Here is a 14,426-nt window from a genome sequence, read left to right as displayed (position 1 = left end):
CAGTCCAGCGTGCCGTTGTGATCGGCAAGCCCGGGGCGGGGAAAAGGGTGAGGGAGTCGAGCGTCGCATAGGCCGGCTGGGTTGATTGATCGGCCAGGCGCGCGGCATGGGCCGGTTTGCTTCCAGTGATTGGCTAAGCTTGAGAGAGGAGGAGGAGGCGGGGCTGGAAGGGAGGGAAAGGAGGGCAAGGCTCTCGCGCTCCCTCCGAGATAGGAAACAGGCGAAGGTCGAACGCAGAGCAGAAAGGCGGGGGGAGAGAAGGGGGCGGGGCAAACCACACACACACAGGTAGAGAGAAAGAGAGGGAGAGAGGGGAGTGGGCGTGGTTAAGGCTCCCTCGCTCGCGTCTGCCTCTGTGTGTGAGAGAGAGAGAGAGCGCGCGAGAGAGAGAGCGCGAGGCGGCCGCGGCGCGCGAGCTTGACGCCTCGCGCACGCGCCGAGGCAGGAGCGCTGCTGCTGCTGCTGCTAAGGCTGCCGCCGCCGCCGCGCCGCCGCCGCCACCAGCAGCACCAGCACCACAGCCGCTGCTACCGCCGCTGCCGCCATTTTGGATCCGCGGCCGCCCTCAGCGCAGCGCGAGGAGGATCAGGCTGGACTAAGACGACGAAGAGGCGGCGGCGGAGGAGGCAGAGGCGGAGGCCTGCGCCCGCTGAAGCAACCGAGAGGGGCGAGTCTCCTGGGGTGGGAGGGGGAGAGACGTTGGTTTTCCCTCAGCAGCAACCGAAGCAGCAGCAGCAGCAGCAGTGGCGGCGGGTCTCGCCCTGGCCTTGCCCGCCCGCGAAGGCGGGTTGGCCCCGGCCTGGGAGGATGAGGCGGGCGCGGAGGAGCCGGAGCCGGGCCTCGCTGTGACGCGGTGAGCGAGGGGAGGTGGAGGAGGAGATGCGGGGAGGGAAAAGGGGCGGCGGCGGCGGCGCTTGCGGGGCTCTCGGTCCCTGACAGTCGGGCCCCTTCGCTGGGCGCGGAGGGGGCTGAGCTGCGGAAGGGGCTCCTCTTGACAGGCCCTTTCCGTTGGCGGGGATCCTGGAAGCCTCGCCGGCTGTTTGCTCTCCCTCAGGGGGAGATCCTGACAGCCAGGCCTTGGAGGGAGGGAAGGGGGAGATCCTCGCAGATGCATTTTAATTATTATTTTTGGAGGGAGGGCGTGTTAGCGAGACAGTAAAGGGAATATCTTTTGCATGGCTGATTACTGCTTTCGGGGGACTTGGGTTTCAGGTGCAAGGCTGGATGTGTATGTAGACGCACGCAGCGCACAAAATCCTTGAGAGGCTGGTTGTCGCTTTCGGTGGGCGGGGAGAAGGGGATCCTTGCAGCTATATTTGGGGGAGCATGTTGGAGAGAGTAAAAGGAAGATTGCTGTGAGTTGGGTTGCTGCTGTGAGGCGGTGGGTGGCTCAAGGTGCAAGACTCGATATGTACACACACACACAGACGTGCAACGTTTCCCCTTTTGAAGAGAGGTCCTTGATCTTGTTATGCGAGCGGGTGGGTGGTGTAGGTGGCTGGCATGCTCTTGGAGCATGACTTCGGGGGTATGTGTGTGAAGGAGGTGTGTGTGTTGCATTTTTATTTTTTATTTTTTGCAGCTTCGTTATTGGGTGGGTGTGTATTTGTAAACGTTGCACCCTCGTTTTGTGAGGTTTGCCGTTCAATCCTTGTGGCTTCATTTGTGGAGTTTCTGCAGCCTCCGTTTTGTGGTGGTGGTTATGTATTCTTGTAGAAAAACGACCACAAAAACTGGGAACCACAATGCTGAGCAGGGTGGGGAAGCGGAAGGGGCTCCAGGTGTTTGAAGGGGAAAATATTTCACATTTTTTTTTCAAACATCCTTTCCTCTCCACACCCCCCCCCCCTGTATTCTAGTAACTTCACCTTTTTGAGAGGAACATTATGTATGGAGTTTTGTAGCTTCATTTTGGGGGCAGGAATAATACTTATGGGGAAATCTTGAAGCTTCACTTGCAGAATTGTTGCAGACTTGCTTCTTGGTGGGAACTCATGGATGGCGTTATTCAGCTTCTTTTCCCTCCTCTGTGGCTGAGAATGAGGCAGATTGACTCCTGCTTAAAGTGAATGTTTGGTGTGTTGATACACTCCTGGTCTTCTGTATTGGGATGGGGAATTAATTTCTCTCTTTTTTTAAGGGAGGTGCTTGATTGTTTGTGTGTAGATTTCTGGCAAGAACCTGAGTGGGTTGGCAGCTGAAGGGGAATCCTGCTGGATGAGCAAGATGGGAATCCTGGTGGCTGCACCCTGGTAGTATGTGGGTGGGCTTCCTGACAGCTTGGCCCCTGCTCCCATAGCTGGAATCATTGACGGGAGGGTTGATGGATAAGGCTCCAGGAATGTTAGTTTGGTGTGCATTGAGACAGATCCATTTGTGTGTGTGAGTGAGAAAGTGATTGATTCTTTGGTACCAAGGGACCCCCTCAGAGATGCCAAATTTCTTGCACAGAATGTATTCCCTTTGTAGGAAATCATCACAGTGTGTGATGATTTTTCTCATACACAAACACATGTGTTTTGCTTCATGTAGCAGTGTTGTTAAACTCGCAGCCAATCGCCACTTCTCAGCATGACTACACATGGCAATAGATCATCACACATGACAAACTACATGAGGCTCGCCATCTAATTTGTCTTTTCTGAATTGGCCTCTGGCTTCTATGAGGCAGAAAGAGGTTCTTGACAGTTAGGTCACCTCCTTAGAATGGCAGGTGAGAGGTTGAGGATACTGGACACGTAGTTTTGTAGAAACCCAATGTCATTGCGGACAGCTCTCAGTATCTGAGAGGGTCGTTGTTCCTTGCCTTGAGAAACTGCAAACTTTTTTCAAGGGTTAATGCTCGGATAGCTCTTTATTTAACCCTAACTCTTCGTTCCTTACTTCAAATGACAAAAACCAAGCCTTAAGTACATGTGCATATTCTTTCCATCTCCCTTACCTCCCCCTCCTCAAATATATATTCTTCTGCCAGAATTTACACTGTCAGTTTCTCTGTACAGAGGCCTGTTCTTTCCCCTGCACCACCATTTTTTGTTTTAGTGTTGTATAAAAAAGTATTATCTCTGTAGAGAAGGCCTGCCTTAAGAGGTACCTCTTGAATTATTCCTCATTTGTTTGGCAACTGCTGCGGTACCTCTCTTAGCATTTTGCATATGAGCCCCCCTTTATTTGATGTCTAATACATTTATCCTTTTATCCATTTACTTACAAGTTGTGTTGTGCTTGGGACTATAACTGCTTAGCAGTCAGGTTGTATGTCATTTTCAACTTGATCTTTCAGACTTTCAGTTACAACTTTTCAGTTTGTAACTCCTCCAGGCAGAGAACATTCCCCTGTTGCATTTTCTACAATGCCTGATGTATTGTAACCATTCAGTAAGAGCAGCTGCTATAGCTCATCCTTCCAGTAGAAAGCTTAAATGGCACTACCAACGGTCTTCTGTCCAGGCCACATTTCCCTAGAGTCATAGTTGTTGTAGGATTAGGCGATTCCAGCCCAGTTTCTGGACCCCTTGTTAGTTATGTGCCTTTCAGCAGAACTATACCTTCTGACCCTCTTAGGACTGCTTTTCTGTGTTGCTTTCAGAAGCTATGGCTTGATGTATGAATGTGTAATTTTGAAAAGCTGAGTGCATGCATCTGTTTCTGAGAGTTGAGTGTCATTCATGCTTCATGTGCATGTGGAACTGAAACGGTGTTCTTTAATTACTGCACCTTTCTCTAAGGAGCTCAGGGAGGGGTGTGTTTATCCCATGTTATTCTTCAATTGACTGGCAGGGGAGGGTAGACTGAGGTTTGAACCTAGTTCCAGTTTAGCACTCTTGTCTTCCAATTGGACTTTTACCCCTTACTTCTATATCTCACCTGTAATTATAGAGGGATGCACTGGATAGATGGCTACTCTTACTAACCACTGATGTTGGTTTTTTGGAAAATTCTGAATTGGGAAATTTTCATATGCAAACCAGGGTAATCTTCATAGGATAATTTGCATTGGGGAAAAATTTATCATGCCCTAGAGAGTAAACGGCGTTTCCGTGTGCGGCTCTGGCTCGCCAGAGCAGCGATGTCACGCTGGCCACGTGACCCGGAAGTGTCTCCGGACAGCGCTGGCCCCTGGCCTCTTAAGTGAGATGGGCGCACAACCCCAGAGTCTGTCAAGACTGGCCCATACGGGCAGGGGTACCTTTACCTTTACCTTTAGAGAGTAATCTAATTTGGCATGTTTGTTTTACTTGTATTTAGTCAACAAAGCTAAACACGTTGAAACTGCCAAGCTTGCCTAATATTGTATTTGCAATTGGCACCTATTCATTGTATCTAATGAACATATGACATGGGAAAACTTCCATGGAAAAAGAAAGCACTTGGAACGTTCTGTGTGTGCAAACTTTCCCCACTCCACATCATTGCTCTCAACCCTTATTAGCATGATTGATCTATACAATTCAGAACTGGCACCTTTCCCATTCTCCATGATGGATAGGGGCCCACTAACATTAGCCTGGCTTACTAACCAGTCATTATTTGTGATATGAAGAAGGTGCAAAACAGTGGGAGTCTTTTCTGCTGCTTGGAAGAGAATCCTGCAGTCTTACTCAAAAACATCAGTAGAAATGAGATATTTGGTGTAGAGATCTGTGTGGTGCTGTGTCTCCTGCTTCCAAGAGGGCTGGGTGCACTTGCCTCTTGTGAGGTGTTCGGTAGATCTGTAGATGCCTGCTAGTGGGCACTAAAAAGATTTCATATTCCTACATCAATGTTTGGTGGCCAGAAAGATACTGCCTCTGTTCCACTTGGTACCTGCATGGCAGCATCTGTCTCTTCTGGCTCATGCTGGCCCAAGGAATCCCAAAGGACCAGCTGGAATTGTCAAGGAGAATTTCTGATAGTGATATTTGCTGTCTTGATGGGGATATTCTATCCATAGTTTCTTGTGGGGGGGGGGGAGGCCTTGCCACAGACAGAAAGTTCCTCATTACTAATTTAGAGTGAACTGTTTGAAAAGTTAAAGAAATCATTTCTATCTTTGTGCTATATTTCAGTAAATGCATTTGGAGCAGCATTGTTAAAAAAAAAAACAATCTTAGGTGTGGGCCAGATGTGGAGCTGAGGGCATAGGAGAAAGTCTGAGATGGGGAAATAGTTTTGAATGGCAGAGGGGTTCCCATGGCATTCATTTTATTGCCTGCTCTAGATGGGTATTATACTCCATTTGAAGGAGCAGGTTTGTAGCTGGGGGGTTCTCCTGGATCAATTGCTGTCACCTGAGGCACAGGTGGTCTTAGTGATATAGAGTGAATGCCATCAGCTTAAACTAGTGGCTCAGCTATGACCCTATCAGGATAGGGATAACCTGGCTGCAGTAATCTATGTTCTGGGAACCTTAAAACTGGGCTGTTGCAATGAACTTTATGTAGGGCTGCCTTCGAAAATGATTTGGAAGCTTCAGTTAGTACAGAATGTGGCTGCCTGATTGTTGACAGGTTCAAGGCAAACAGATCATATATCACCAATTCTGTTATAACTACACTGGCTGCCTGTAATCTTCTGGGCCCAATTCAGAGTGCTGGTTTGATCTATAAAGCTATTTACAGCTCGGGACCCCAATATTTTTTGGAACATCTCTCCAGGTATGAACATAACCAGACCCTTACATATTTTACTCAGATCCTTTGTATGAGGGAGGATCAGAGAGTGGTGACAAGGTAGAGGACCTTTTCAGTTGTGACTCCCTGTTTGTGCAATATTCTGCCCAATGAAGTCCACCTGATGCTATTGTTGGCTTCTTGACTCTTGATAGACTAAGATGATACTGTTTTGTTATTAGCGTGCTGCCAACAGTTCTTGTGGTTGTTTTATGGTATAGTGTATTTATATTCATGTTTTAAGTGCATTGTAAGTCACTAGGAGGCCTTCAGTTAATAAGCAACTAACAAGTCTAATGGTTCTGTGCTTGAACTGAGAGGGAATGCCAGATGTGTGTAAGATCCTATGCTTGACCAAGGCTGCAATTTTGGGTACTGGCAGCTCCCCATTTACACATGTTCAATATGTGCGTGATTGCATCACGCTGAACCCAGAAGTGACTCGGAAACTTCATAAAGACCTCACTGAAACATCACTAAAAGGGTGGAATGGGGGCGGAGCGATGTGCTTGCAGGCTTTTTCAATGGCTTTCATTTATACATGATTTCACTGATGTGCACGGTGCCTCGGAACATAACCCCCGCGTAAACGAGGGGCTGCCTGTATGCTGATAACCTTTTAATGCAATCCTAGGCATATTTATTTAAAAGTCCCTTTGAGATTATTTGTGCTTCTGTAAAGTAAGTGTGCATAGGAATGCAGCCATAGCCCTGTTGGAATAACTATTAACCTTAAAAACATACCTGCAAAAGATACTGGTCCAGTTTGAAAAAGATAACTGCCCCTCCCCCCCACACCTGTATTTTTTGTTTTGTTGATACTGCTGCTAGGGGGATCCTTAACTCTTTCAGCCTATTAAAGTAGAACTACTGTATCTGCTCACCTGGAGGGAATCCTTATTTGCTGTAGCTGCCCAGATAAATTTCTGTTTGTAAAAGCCTGAATTAGTGGTATGCATTTTTGGGTAAAGGATTGAAATTGGTAATGCTCACAAGGTCTTTCCCATGTCTTTGTGAAAATAATTATAGACAGAGGTGCCTCCAATGAGCACGTGTAATGGGGACTGAGAATCACTGGAAGAAACCCAGATGCCTGGCCACTTAGGATTTAACATTTATTGCTAGAGGTTTGAAGTGTTCATCCAGCTCTATATGGGGCTGGCACCTTGAAAGCGTATCTCAAAAGTAGCAGTAGCATAATAGCATTATTAAGGCCAACTAGAAAACCACAGAATGATGAACAAACTCTTGAATTCCCCACAGCTCTTAATCCAGTTGTGGTAGGGAACTCAAAAGCTTACTTGCTGCTTCATAATACTTTTAGTTGGCCCTGAGAAATGCACTGCCCTGTTGCTATTTTTGGATCTGTTTTCTTTCTCTCTACCTCTCCCTCCGCCCCCAACATTAGAACTACATGTCTACCTGCAGTTTTCATGTGCTATTAGTTCAAATAACTATATTTCCAGTTTCAGCAATTGATCTAGAGAGCTGAGGACTCAGCATTGGCCAGATAGAGAATGGAGGAAAGAGTGGCTTGATCGGGGCATATGTGTATATACCAACTTTCCTCTGAGGAGCTCAAGATGGCATGCATAGTTCTCTGCTCTATTTTCTCCTCACAGCAACCCTGTGAGGTAGGTTATGCTGAGAGTGAGTGACTGGTCCAAAGTCACCCTGCCAGCTTCACGGCTGGGTAGGGATTCAAAACTTGGTCTTGCAATAATAGCTGTTAACAGTATTATGCAGCCAAGTTTGTAACTAAGGGGGAAAAGGAGTTTGGCAAGCCAGATTGATAGCTGCCGAAATAAAGGCATAGAAGCACGTTGTTGTGGTATGGAGCTGGCATAGTACAGTGACCAATAAACTGAAATATAAATTGGCATGTCCTCACCTCTCACCTCTGACATGAGCTCACTAGGTGTCATTAGGCAAGCCACTGTCTCTCAACCTCTTACAGTACTCCCAGTTTGACACTATGAAAGTAATAATATTGACTTAACTTGCTGTAATTCTTGCAGCTCTGTAAAGTAACACATGTGAAGCTCTTTGAACACTCAGAATCATAGCTTTGTAGAGTTGGGAGGAACCCCGAGGGCCATCTAGTCCAGACAGATGGCCATCCAACCTCTGCTTAAAAACCTCTAAGGAAGGAGAATCCACTACCTCCCAAGTGAGTTTGTTTCACTGTCGAACAGCTCTTACTTGCCAGAAAGTACTTCCTGGTGTTTACCTGGAATCTCCTTTCATGTAACTTGAATCCATTGGTTCAGGTCCTAGCCTCCGGAGCAGGAGTACCAGTATTAAATGCTATTTAAAAGCACACAAAACTTCTGAGGAAACAACCGTAAATTCATCTATTTATGGGACCGCCTCTCCTGGTATGCCCCGCAGAAGACCTTAAGGTCCATGAATAACCATAGTTTAGAGGTCCTGGGCCCTAAGGAAGTCAGACTATCCTCCACCAGGGCTAGGGCCTTTTCAGTGATGGCTCCGACCAGGTGGAATGTTCTCTCCCATGAGACTAGGGCCCTTCAGGATTTAACCTCCTTCCGTGGAGCCTGTAAGACAGAGCTGTTCCACTTGGCCTTTAATTTGAATTCAGCCTGATCTTTTATTTCCCTTCCCTTCTCTTCCCTCCCCCTCCCCTTTAATGAAGATTACCCACTCTGAGACCCCACAGCTAATTCTCCCCTGGCCTCCTCGCTGGTCCAAGTAGGACTAATTCAGCCAGCTAGCCCTGGTGATTATCTAATGCTTATTAGATGGATTTCCCCTAAATTGATTTCTGAACTTTGAATTTTATTGTTATTCATGTTTTTATACTGTATTTTATGCTGCTTTTACAATTAAGTGTTTTAAATTTGTTGTTAGCCGCCCTGAGCCCGGTTTTTGAACCTGGAAGGGCAGGGTATAAATAAAAAAATATTATTATTATTATCTATTACCAAATGTGCCTTGTATGTGTCAAAACTAGAATTCAAATAAGAATACATTCCAGGTGTTCCAAGTCATGCACCCCACTCCACCTCACATGCTAATCATAAATATTAAGAAATGTGTTCAGAAGGAAGCAGTGGGCAGGAGTTTGGAGCTGGAGAGGGGATTATTGGAGAAGAAGCGGTGACTGTGTTTTGTGATTTGGTTTTTGATGTGTAGCTCTAAGGCAGGCATAGGCAAACTCAGCCCTCCAGATGTTTTGGGACTACAACTCCCATCATCCCTAGCTAACAGGACCAGTGGTCAGGGATGATGGGACCTGTAGTCTCAAAACATCTGGAGGGCCGAGTCTGCCTATGCTTGCTCTAAGACTTGAGGTACTGTGGCCATCCCTGTTGTGTTGGAAATCACAGGGTTTCTGCCTCAGCTCACCTGGCGAAAAGTGATACTATAGAAGGAGACCACTAGAGGGCATCTCAGGGACTTGTGCATCAGAACTCAGTCTGGATGAATGAAGGAGGAGTGCCCTAGGCATTTAACAACAAACACTTAAATACCACTATAGAAAAACTTAGATAGCAGTATTGCAATTACAGCTGTAACAGGTATTATGCAGCAGTCTTTGTAAGTTTGACAAACCAGATTGACAGCTGCCTAAATAAAATAAGCTTTTAGGTGGAAGAGAGGAAAGTCATAATTAGTGAGAATTTTCATCAGATGTAAAAATACATGAGATGCAAATAGTTAACTGGGAAATGAGGCATTTATAAGCCGTGTGGAAGCTCTTAACATTGGATGTCTTTATTTATCACATTTCTGCCTGTATCTTCAAACATATCTCTGCAGCCACAAGGACAAGAAACTTGTTCTTCGTTTCTAAGCACCATTTAACATTATATGCTTGTCCTCCTATGCAGTGGATCGGAGCCTGCTGTCAGTTCACCAGTTCAGGGAGCTCTTCTGAAAAAGTATTTTCCCTTTTATGTGGAAGTGGCTGCTCTGTATGTACATATTAAAATATTTATTTCCTGCTTTTCTGCCCCATAACGGGACCTCCCAAGGTGATTTTCAAAAGAATGAATGTTTCAAACGTAACAACAAGAACTTATGAAACAAACTATGTATGCCACTTGGAAATGTATGGAAGAAAGATGCCATATAAATTCAGTTTATAATACTTATTGCTGTACAGATCTCACCCCTCTTCCCATATTAACAGAACAACCTGCATTTGTTGGACCCCATGATAACATTGTGGCTCCAAATTGAGCTCATGGGTTTTTTGTAAATAGCCACATACCTGGTCATCTGTGATGAATAAGAACTACCTCCAGGCTACCATCCTGGGAAGCTTTACACTAGTGAATGGGGGGGGGGCGTATTGTAAATGGCTACAATAAATATGTATAGATGGGCTGTTAACTGTGTGCTTCCTTGCAAGGCCCTGTGTGTTCCCTTCTTTTATTTCTGTTTGAAAGCAAACAGCACAGAATCTGTATTCCTGTGGCTCTTGAATCGTCTATATTCTGACTGTCATCCCTTCCTTTCTCCCACAGTGAGAAGATGATGGCTGCAAGTTTCTGGAAGGATCTGTCCATGGACCACACAACCGATCTGCTTTAAATAATAGTAATTATTTGCAACTGCACGTACTGTAATGGACCCTCAGAATACTGCTATGTTAGGGCTGGGCTCTGGTTCTGAAGGGTTTTCTGGGAAAAGCCCCTCTGCAGTTGCCACAGGCGCGGCAGGAGGCAGGAGGGAGGCGGAGCTCGATGGTAGTGCTAAGGAGGAGGAAGAGAAGAAGAAGAGGAGCTCGGAGGGGAGCGGCGGCGATGAAGTTGGCAAGGATGAGAGTCTGTCGGATGCCCAGCAACAGTTTTCTGTGAAGGAAACAAACTTTTCAGAGGGGAATTTGAAGCTGAAAATTGGCCTGCAAGCCAAGAGAACTAAGAAACCCCCTAAGAACCTGGAAAACTATGTCTGCCGGCCTGCAATAAAGACCACTATTAAGCAGCCCAGGAGGGTGCAAAAGGTTGGGAAGATGATGGAGGAGAAGAGCGACCCTGGCCCTGCAAAGCAAGTGAGTCATGTTTGCAACTCTCAGATCTGGGAAAGGAGTGGGTGGGGGAAAACAGAACAAAAATGGTTACAGGTGCTGGATGCTGGTAGCTCCGCAGGCACCAATTATGCAAACAGAATTTGAAATCAAGGGCAGAATTTAACATCTGGGGAAAACCTTTCAATTTCCCTCCCTATTTTCTTTTTTAAGAGATGTGGAAGAAGAAAGAGAGCTCTAATGGAGCCTTCAATCTTGGGTCACCTTTAAATCTCAGCCTGTTGCGTGGGACCCATTTGATTAGTGCAACGCCACACACCTTGCAACCAAGCACACAATGTAGCCCGTTCTACCTGCTACGGTAGAATGCTTATTTGAAGCCTAGTTTGCAGGGGCTGGGGAAAAGACCCTGTGGGTTCCAGGGAATGCCTCTAGGGATCCTGGTGTGCCTGTAGGCACCACAGTGGAGGCCCTTGCCCTAATGAGTTTAGACCATAGCCTTTGCTAACTCCTTGTATTTACTGTGGCTATGTTAGTTTGGTAGTGACAGGAGGAGTAGCTGAAGCCAGCATTCCATTTTTCAAAATGAGCGCAAAAGTTTGGGGAAACCAGGGCAGCATGGCGAAATCTGCCATGTCTTCCCCAACTTTTTGGCACTTTAGAAGTAATTTTGGTTAAATTGCTTTCTGTCAGTCGTCATCCTAGCTGATGTTTTCCATGTTAGCTGGGGCATTTGTTGCCAGCAGCTCCTTCTTCAGATTCTACTACTGGACGCACTCAATGTAGGAAGTCATTGTGGCATCTGTTTGGCTGTTGTGAGCCTTTGGATTGATTTTACATTTTTAGAAGAGGGCAAAATTCTTGGTTTCTCAGTTCTTATGTTGTGGAGTAATTCTTTTATTTCCCCAGGGGTTGATTTGAGTGTTGGCCTTATAAGAGTGGCACCAGATTAGGAATTGTGGGGAAAGTACAACTCTTGGACTTGTCCCTTGCTGGCTTTGTCTGTTCTTTCCCTCTCATTTGTTGAGATTTATGTAGTAAATTTTCTATTCTTGCATTCTGTGAGGCATCACGAGTGCTAATGATTGGGGCTGCAGAGTTCAGCCCATTTAATCCAGCCTCCCCCAATTTATGTAGTCCTTATCATTCCTGACATGCTGATTAGAGCCAGTGGGAACTGAAAACATCTGGAAGGCACTGCATTGAGAAAGGCTGACTTAAAGTTTTGATTGACTCAAAAGGTGTCCCTAATTAATCAAGAAGGAATTCTTTTAAAAAGGTGCAGATGTTAAGGGTCATCTTAGGAAGTGATAGTCCCCTGTTTCTTGTGCATAGGAGGGAATACCTCTTTTATGATGAGACATGTGTCCATCACCTGAAAATAAAATGGATATTTTTATTTACATCTATGGTGCATGGCTGTGGAAACATAGCCGATCAATCAAAATTCATAGGATTGATCAACTGAGATCTTTAATTGGGCAGCTGTTCTAAGAATAATGATTATAATTACCATATGGGGGATTTAGCATAATAATAAAAGACAATCAATATAAGAACAAACAAAATGCAGATTGAAAGAGAAGACTGAGATCTAAAAGGCCTGAGAAAGGAAAAGTTTTTATACTGATGTCTAATGGATTGGTTTGTGATCGCAACTTCCAGGCAGGTTGCTGTGAATATAAGTGATCATTTAGGAACCTAAATTGTTAATTACACACAGCTGCAAAGATTGGTGGAACTCCTTTTGCTTCAGCTAGGTTGGAATTCTCTTCCAGATCCCTGCACACACTTTAATACTGATCCTTTAAATCAGAGTTGGGGAAACCTCTGGCGCTCCAGAGGTTGTTGGACTCCATCAGCCCTGGATTGGAGAAGGCTGATCTAGATGTTGTGGGACTATATTTCCCATCAGTCCCTAGCCAGCATGGCCCAATGGTCAGGGATTCCAGGGGGTCTTAGTTCAGTGACATCTGGAGTGCGCTCAGTTGAGGAAGGCGGCATTTTAACTCTACCAGGTAGATAACTATTCCCAGCATAAATTGGGAAGTGTGAGGTCAGACCTGCCCTGCCATGAAGATGGGTGAAACAGCTGCCCCAAGGCTGTGCATTTTGGGTGTCATGAAAAGACAGCAACTATCAAGTTGTTAGTGTTATTTATCCCCGGGGGCATAGCTGCCCTGTTTTTTGCTTCAGGCCCTGAGGTGGAATTTCCTAATGAGACTGGAAGTTGAACCCAGGGTTTGTATGGTACAAAAGAGTAATTTAAAGGGAATGACACGGGCCCCTTTCAGTTTTTTTAAGATACACGTTCCAGTTCTGGTGAAGTAAGAGGTATGATTATGTCTGATCACTGGAGGGGCCAGAATAGCCGATAGAAGGAAGTATGTGACCTGCTGCTTCATTGTTGTCCTTAATTGCTCTTGTAATAGTTACTCAAATACTGCATGAAGTTTTGCTCCTGGAATTGTTTTTTTAATGGATAACTTTGTCCAGGTGTGTTTGTGCATGAACAATGATTGAAAGATAAAAGTGCCAAACTGCAGCATTTCAATACTTTGCTTTGGGGTTTTTTTCCTGGCTGTGTGTTTAATATCGGAGCTGGCAGAAAATGGCAATAAAATGGCGACAACATGCCATAATTCTTCTTATTTTTTTTAAAGAAAGAGTTGATCAGAGTTGATTCAAACTTTGTGAGGGCTCATTTACATCATGCAGGAAGCCAAGGCTGTTTCAGAGGTTTGGTATCTCCTGAATTGGTGGTGTCAGTCGTCATCCGCTCTTGTTAACCACTTATGTGCACAGAGCATCTTATTGTCAGGCATTCTATAGCTAACTTCTGTGCAATGGAGATCCCATTTATCCTAAGTTGTCAGGAATCCATCATTATTTGTGACTCTTTTCTTCACTAGTCTGCCTGGGTTAATCCAGTAGTTAATTTCTAAACTGGTCATTATTATGGTTCAAGCTTGGCTCTCAGCCACATCCTCTGATCTAGAAACCATGCCCCTCAGTGGGGACAGAAATATACTCTGTACAGTGGTACCTCGCAAGACGAAATTAATTCGTTCTGCGAGGTTTTTCATCTTGCAAATTTTTCATCTTGCGAAGCACGGATTCCCATAGGAATGCATTGAAAATCATTCCCATAGGAATGCATTGAACGTTTTCATCTTGCGAAGCAAGCCCATAGGGAAATTCGTCTTGTGAAGCAACTCAAAAAACGAAAAACTCTTTCGTCTTGCGAGTTTTTCGTCTTATGAGGCATTCGTCTTGCGAGGTACCACTGTATATGCTTAGAAGTGTCCTCTTAGTGAGCCACATGTTACAGGCTGGGTCCGGCTTCAAAAAACTAGGACAGAAGCTGCAAGGCAAGGGCAATAATCTCCAGAACACTGGCAGTGTGGTTCTTTCAACCATGAGGACTAGAAGCTTGCCTTTTTTATAATAAAAATGAAAACATTACTCTCAGAATGTCGCCCATATTTGATGTTTGCACAGTGGGAATAGCTCATGTGCCCAGCCCTGTTTGTGCTTTTATTACAGTCCATGCAGGCTGCTTTTTAAATCTGTGTACCAATGCATCTGCCCAAGGCCTTAAAAATAAAAAATCCTTCCTTTGTCTTCGTTTGTAACATGCTCAGCCACTTGGTAGGTATTGGTTGGGGTTGGATATTTTTTTTTTGCGCTTTCCTGGGAAATCAGAATCCAGAAGCTGCAGCAGCAGAGCCGTTTGTTGCTCGAGGCGCAGATGGGCAAACACAGCCACTGGAATATTC

The 14,426-nt window shown here is 45.4% G+C and overlaps 1 protein-coding gene across 3 annotated transcripts in view; it reads left to right on the top strand.

Annotated features, from left to right (window-relative positions):
- The first annotated feature begins 317 nt into the window (after positions 1–317).
- The window catches only part of ASH1L (ASH1 like histone lysine methyltransferase), a 79,331-nt gene continuing 65,222 nt past the window's right edge, over positions 318–14,426 (top strand). For all 3 annotated transcript variants that reach the window (XR_014558572.1, XM_083715475.1, XM_083715476.1), the window contains exons 1-2: positions 318–853; positions 10,145–10,671. Coding sequence is in view for 2 of the 3 variants with exons in the window: in XM_083715475.1 (XP_083571601.1) it covers positions 10,246–10,671 (426 nt within the window). In the remaining variant the exon portion in view is untranslated. The remainder of the gene's footprint in view (positions 854–10,144; positions 10,672–14,426) is intronic.

This window comes from Podarcis gaigeae (assembly GCF_964106915.1).
Source record: "Podarcis gaigeae genome assembly, chromosome: 16".
NCBI lineage: Eukaryota > Metazoa > Chordata > Lepidosauria > Squamata > Lacertidae > Podarcis > Podarcis gaigeae.
This window is presented reverse-complemented; position numbering and strand designations above follow the sequence as displayed.